Source organism: Sinocyclocheilus rhinocerous, unplaced genomic scaffold (assembly GCF_001515625.1).
Source record: "Sinocyclocheilus rhinocerous isolate Xijiao unplaced genomic scaffold, SAMN03320098_v1.1 scaffold549, whole genome shotgun sequence".
Taxonomy (NCBI): Eukaryota; Metazoa; Chordata; class Actinopteri; order Cypriniformes; family Cyprinidae; genus Sinocyclocheilus; species Sinocyclocheilus rhinocerous.
In genome coordinates, this window is record NW_015664999.1 from 366515 (window position 1) to 373075 (window position 6561).

Consider the following 6561-nt stretch of genomic DNA (forward strand, 5'->3'; position numbering starts at 1 on the left):
CCGCTGAGTGGCATTAAACAGCTTGAAAGATCAAAGACAATTTTTAATATATCTCTGACTGGATTCGTCTGAAAGAAGAAAGTCATATACACCTAGGATGCCTCGGGGGTGAGTAAAACGCAGCCTAATTTTCATTTTTGGGTGAACTAACCCTTTAATATAACTTATTTAGCATGTAAATTTAATGAACAAATCAGAAATTACTTGGCATTAGCACAGTCATTGCTCATAGAGTCGATGTGTTTACCTTCAGGTATAATCAACCACAACTTAACCATGAGCACCACTTTTCAACACTATACACAAAATAGAAACTCTTAGAAACTCTAAGTTACTACAACTTAATTAAAAAAAAAATAGTGTAGATAAAATGGGTCACCAATTAATCACAGTCTTTCTCTTAAAATAATTAGTTTACTTTTAAAATCCCTCACAGAGACCATCAAAATATGATTTATGATTCATTACGCATAAATTATATATGTAAACTTTAGATATAAGTTAATAAATGGTTACATATAGCCTACAACCAAGTCCCACAATTTTGAATAAAAATACAAGTCAATCCAGTCCAAAATGTTTATTCCTCAAATACACCAGGTTAAGACCAATTCGTGAACATTAAACAGGAAAGCAATGGCTTGGCTATAACAAGATTGCATCAACCTTTACTTGTTAAACCTTTCAGTTGTTTAAAATGTACAATTCTGTATATGAGCTGTGTCATGAAAACATATAATGTGCTCTTAAAACCTGATTTAAAAGTAATTTAAAAGCATGCAAATGATCAGAGGGCTGCATTTAGCTGCTGTCACCATCCAGGGTGTGCTTGTCAAACAGATACTCCGCCATCCTGTTGTTGCCAGCATCCATCTTGGTAAGGTTGGTGATGTGGTCACCAAGCTTCTTGATGGCCTCAACCTGCTCATCCAAGTAGTGAGTCTCCAGGAAGTCACACAGCTGTTGGACAAGAGATCAGAACAGAATTTAGGAAAATAACATGCAACAACCCAAAATGTATGACAATACTTGACAGAGCCATGTATATGAAGGCTTAGAATAAATTACAGCTTCAACACCAACTACCCCAAGTTACTTATTATATTACTATGACTTGCACTTTTCTTATTGCTTTTTCAGAGAGGTGTCTTTTTCATGTCTGAAGGTAAATCTTCAGAACTCACATGAGGGTCTCCCTTTTGAGAGGCAACCTTATGCAGGTCCAGCAGAGCCTGGTTGACGTTCTTCTCCAGCTGAAGAGCGCACTGCATAGCAGTCAGTCCATTGTCCCATGCATCACGCTCTGGTTTCTGAAGTGAGATACAATCAGAACAGTGAGCAAAATACACATATGCGTAAGGTCTTTCCATAACAAAAGACTTTGTTCAAAACACTGTCAACACACCTTGACATTCTGAAGGACGATGCGGCCACCCCTCTTGTTCTGGAACTCCATGAATTTCTCAGCATGCTCGCGCTCCTCCTCACTGTTCTTCATGAAGAACTTGGCAAATCCAGGAAGGGCGACGTCATCCCGTTTGAAGTAGTGAGCCTGAAAGTAACAAAATCAAGTATCATATTTAAACAAAAAAAGGTAAGGTAAATAAGGATTTGGAATACTTATTAGGATATGAGTTTAACAGAGATAGAGAAGGATACAGGATATTAATAAAATACATATATACTACTGGATTAAGTGAAAGGATTTAAATATACAATGCGGGTGCTCTATTCTATTCTGGATCTTTAGGAGACCACGGATTTAGTCTGGAGGAGCTGAACACGCAGCGCCAGGTGGAGCCTGGGGAGAAGGAATGGGATGGAGCATCGAATAATTGAATATTTGTGTATAGGTGTGTAAGAACAGGAAAAGCAAAAACAAGGAAGAAATTGATAATAAATAAACCATGACTGCATAACAGCAAAAGTAGGTGGCGATATGCACACAGGATGTAACATGCCAAAAAACGGAAGAAGAAGAACAAAATCAAGTTTAGAACATAGGGTTGAACAAAAATAAGCAGGCTATACAATATTTACACATAATAAGTCAAGATATAATGCAGCACTGAGAAATGACCGAGAATAAGATTATTAATGGAAAGATGTGATTTGGAAGAGAGATGAACAAAAGAAAGAAACACTTGCCATGGACGTGTATGTGTATCCAGCGTACAGCTCCAAACTGATCATCTTGTTGATCAAAGCCTCGCAGTCGCGGTCGTAGTTCTGGCGAACCTGAGAAGTCTCCATTTCGGCGGGTTTTATAGTTTTATTATAAAAAACGTAAAAAAATATGAAATTTCGATGAGATCGAAGTTCCGTTCAATCACTGTTGAAGCAAGAACCTCTTTTAGATCTTCCCGAAGCTGTGAGTGAAATGATCATCATCTTATATACGATCAGCGCATAATAATGCTGAGTCAGTGGAACTGAAACCAGCCCGTCAAAGAACGAGCTGAATCATTAAGTGACGAGACACTCTGCGGTGTCATTCTGGAAGATAACAAGTACAAGATCAATGTTCAGGAATGAGATTTTTTTGTTTTTTTGTTCACAATTATTGGCAAACGGAATAAGGACCCGCGGGTTCAGCTCCACATTTTCTGAACTGGTGGTACCTACTCCAGGGTACTTAAAATAATACCAAGGTGCAAGCCCTAAAAGAAAGAAATTTTAAGCAATGTGTCATCTAATCTAAAATTAACCAAATGTGCATTTAGCTACATTATTTTATCAAGATCATATGAGAGATAAATAAATAAATATGATAATAATTAAATATCTCTTGTCCTATGTAGGGTCATGGGGATGCTGGAGCAATCAAAAATATAGAGAAATGAAATATTGAACAATTGATCTAGCTAATAATTCATTTGCTTCTACTAGCATTACTAGAATGTCTTTGGAAATGTTACACATTAGCTAATATAAGAGTTTGAGTCAGTTTAGAGAAAACAAATCAATAAAACTGTGCATTTAATATTTGCAAATTGAGGTGAAATATATTTGCGCAATATGTCTGGATGTCACCAGTCTGGACTGATCCCAATGATTCCTGTAAAAAAAAAAAAAAAAAAAAATAAATATATATATTGGGAAACATCATGACTGTTTACGTGTTCCCTGTCCCTGCCTCACTAAAATCCATGGACGACATATACAGTGTGTTTGAACGCATATGCATATATATATATATATATATAAACCTTGTCAGCACAGTCATTTATTATAATTTTATCGTTTCAAACATTTTACAGGACAATTACAAAAGCATTAAAAAATATCAGGATTTCAAGGATGCATGTGACCCTGCATAGTGCATACTACAGCAACAGTGATGTGGCAAATATAATGAGACAGTTATGCAATATCATGTAACAGTGATGTCATCACTGTGTTCCACCTGGTAACTGCATTTGGATTAAAGAAAAAATCATGTGACAATCATGTGACAGTGACAATGACAAAGCATGTTTATAGTGAACTCTGTCAGCAGTGTAAACAGATGAAGACATGACACTGAGCTGTGTTGCTGTGACTCAGCAATTTCTCATTTATGTCATATTATGGAACATGTTTGTTATTCGATCAGTTCTCCAGAGTCCAGGTGTGTAGCCCTCACTTTTACATCTGCCATAACCTTTTTTAGTTTAGTAACACCAGGTAACCAAAATTCCAAATCGGTTGTGCGGATCACTCCGCTGTGGCGACCCCTGATAAAAAGGGAGCAAGCCGAAGGAAGAGAGAGGTAACCACAATTCCATCTAATTCCATTTTATTGTTCTCAGAATATCCACAATATCTTTCGTAAAAAATGTTTTTTTATTATTATTATTAAAAAAACATCATATCAAACATATCACCAACAAACACTAAAGATTGTAACTATTTTTAACACTGGAATAAAGAATACTGAAATGCTTTACAAAAACAGAACACAAATTCACAGTGTAATAAGTGCACTTTTGTCGTAAAGAGACAGTCCACCCAAAAATGAAACTTCTGTCATTATTTACTCACAAACAATAAAAACAAGTCAGACACGTTTGTATGACATGAGGCCATATGGAAGGAAAGGCATCAAGAATGTGGATGCTGCAGAACCAGTCAAAGGTAACTGTCATTCTGTGAGAGCGTCATAGGACTGAAGCATTTAGGGCACTAAAACACATAAATTTTAGAGAAACACAAAACCACAGGCAATTTAACAGGAATGAGTAAGTATTGCACACTAACCAATCCATTCCAGCAGTCAAAAAAAAGACAAAGAAAAAGGAGCACAACACCTACAATCTACTAAAAAAAAAAAAAAAAGATTTTTTGTTGACAACAGAAACTGGACATTGGATTTCTAGTTCCCAGTGTGCTTTGTGTGGAATCGGGAGGGTAAATGTTGAAATTTGTGAAATGTTGTTATTTAAGTCCTAGTATTTTTGTATGAACTTTAAGTGTATGGAAAAAGGTTTTCCCATTTTAATGAAGTATTTACGAACTTATGAGTGCTGCTTAGAATACTAAGGCTCTTCAACATGATTTTATTTTAGTGACCAGAAATTTCAGCTGTTTGACTTCCCATAGACATAGAATTCCAATCCAAGTGTGCACTCAGGAATAGCCGACACCACCGCTGAGATGAGTAACTGAAGGCCAACAATCTAAATGGTATTATATCTATCTATATGATATAATATATTGATTTTATTTTATAATATAGTTTTAAATGTGTATGTTTAAGAAATACCAGAAGTGTATGCATACTTAAGGGAAGCTTTAGCAACAACAGCTGTCAGCTGCCCACTGACTGACGCTAAGCAGGGATGAGTCTGGTCAGTATCTGTGTAGTTGAAATCCTGAGGGAAACTGAGGTCGCTGTTGGAAGAAGTGTTAGTGAGGCCAGCCGGGGGAGCTCAACCTGTTTTGAGTGCAGATCCTAATGCCTTTAATAATAACACTAAAAGCATGCACTGTCCTTGTGGAGTTATCACTTTCTGTGTTCAGTGTAAACTTCAGTGTCTCCCTCAGAAAGAGTTGGGGTATGTTAGTGGCCTAATACTGAATTGACTACATCACTCCATACTCAACAAGATAGCAATACACATTAAAACTCATTATCCATTGAATTCATTGTAAACGCTGGAGCTGCACCCCAGGTTTACATAATGTATTTAATAATGACCCTCTTCAAGTAAATCTAACATAGTTGTAAACTATACAGGTATGTATTCAAAAGATCAGGGCCCGTATTCATGAAAATTCTTAGTGCAAAGAATTGCTCCTATGACACAATTCTTAGAAAATTCTTAGAAATGTGGTCGTCTCCTCTTAAAATGAAAGAAAAGATCATAGTAAAGAAGAAAGTAATTCAGAAAGCATCTTAACCCTTAAAATAGCTCTTAAGGTCCAAAATTGTTAGGAGTAGGGGAGAGCCGGCCACAAAGTAACACTTTTTGACTTTCTCAAACTGTGTAAATCCACATGGGGTTCAGAGTATACTTTTTTTTTATCCACAGTAATTTCACACTTGTCTAGTACAAATATGTCGCTTTGTTTCATAATTACAGTGTATACGTTTTTCTTTATTTACCCTAAAACATTGTAAGTGAAATGTACCATGCTTGGGACGGCCCAATTAATTAACGAGCCAAAATGCTTTACATGTCTTGAAATAATAATTTCTTAACAGTACTAAACATTGACTGTCAGTCTTTATTCACCTGTTTCTCGTCGTTTATCATTAAAATGTATTAAAGTAAATAGTGTGAATTACATCGCTAATGTCATAGAATAGCAAGGCAGGGCACATTGTAACGCAGTGTTACAACATGCCCCATCTGCGCAATTGGAATTTAAAACTGGTTACTGTCTTATGATAGTTTATAGCGAAGCATTAAAAAATTATCTAAACTGATAAATAACAGATTGGAGATTAAAATAATAGCAGATTTGTCTAATTTTAAATGAGTAATAAAAACTGAGATGAAAAATTTACTTAAGCCAGAAATATAATTTTACTATGGTAAAATAAATCTTTAGCAGTGGAGAAAATCACGAAATGTGAAGAGGGAGAAGAAATGTAGTGCACACAATACATGACAGTGAGTTAATAAGACACTACACATTAGATCGTGCAGTGATCATGTTTGTGCGTATATATATGGAAGGCCAAAATGGTCAAAAACATGTGAAATTTTACACATCAACAATGCATCAAATATTTTATGCGTTAGATACGTGTTGTTTGCATATGAAAAAATCAGCGCGTTGCATCGCGCCGTGTAAACATAAAACCATGTCTGCATTTGTGATCGGAGAAATAAACATTGAAATCGCATCATATGACCCCTTTAAATACCTGTGAAATATGCGTTAAAAATCCATTTGAACGGGTCAGTGTCATTGGCTGCTGAAAACTTAGGTCAAACCATTTCTGTGAGCTTAAGGGGGTGTATCATTCATAGACTAGGATACCACCATTTAACATGCTATAGATCAGCTTATTCAGCCTTTTTATTTTGTCCTTTTTGGTCTTTTTTGTATAGCCTATAGAAATAATATATT

At 35.8% G+C, this 6561-nt stretch overlaps 2 protein-coding genes across 2 annotated transcripts in view; both read right to left on the reverse strand.

Moving 5' to 3' along the window:
• Window positions 1-1057, reverse strand: part of LOC107730747 (ferritin, middle subunit-like) — a 10884-nt gene extending 9827 nt beyond the window's left edge. Inside the window, exon 1 of the mRNA XM_016541663.1 lies at window positions 970-1057. Coding sequence (XP_016397149.1) covers window positions 970-1042 — 73 coding nt within the window. The 5' untranslated portion in view covers window positions 1043-1057. The remainder of the gene's footprint in view (window positions 1-969) is intronic.
• LOC107730746 (ferritin, middle subunit-like) lies at window positions 566-2431 on the reverse strand. The gene is made up of 4 exons (XM_016541662.1): window positions 2149-2431; window positions 1406-1552; window positions 1185-1310; window positions 566-960 (listed from the first exon to the last, which is right to left on the reverse strand). Exons 1-4 carry the CDS (start codon window positions 2251-2253, stop codon window positions 802-804), a joined length of 537 nt encoding a protein of 178 aa, XP_016397148.1. The 5' UTR covers window positions 2254-2431; the 3' UTR covers window positions 566-801.
• Window positions 2432-6561: the final 4130 nt, after the last annotated feature.

Coding starts and splice junctions, on each gene's coding strand:
- LOC107730746 (XM_016541662.1), bottom strand. CDS start 2,253: ATGGAGACTTCTCAGGTTCGCCAGAACTACGACCGCGACTGCGAGGCT. Junction 1,311..1,405: donor TCGTCCTTCAGAATGTCAAG/GTGTGTTGACAG, acceptor ATCTCACTTCAG/AAACCAGAGCGTGATGCATG. Junction 961..1,184: donor CTCAAAAGGGAGACCCTCAT/GTGAGTTCTGAA, acceptor CTTGTCCAACAG/CTGTGTGACTTCCTGGAGAC.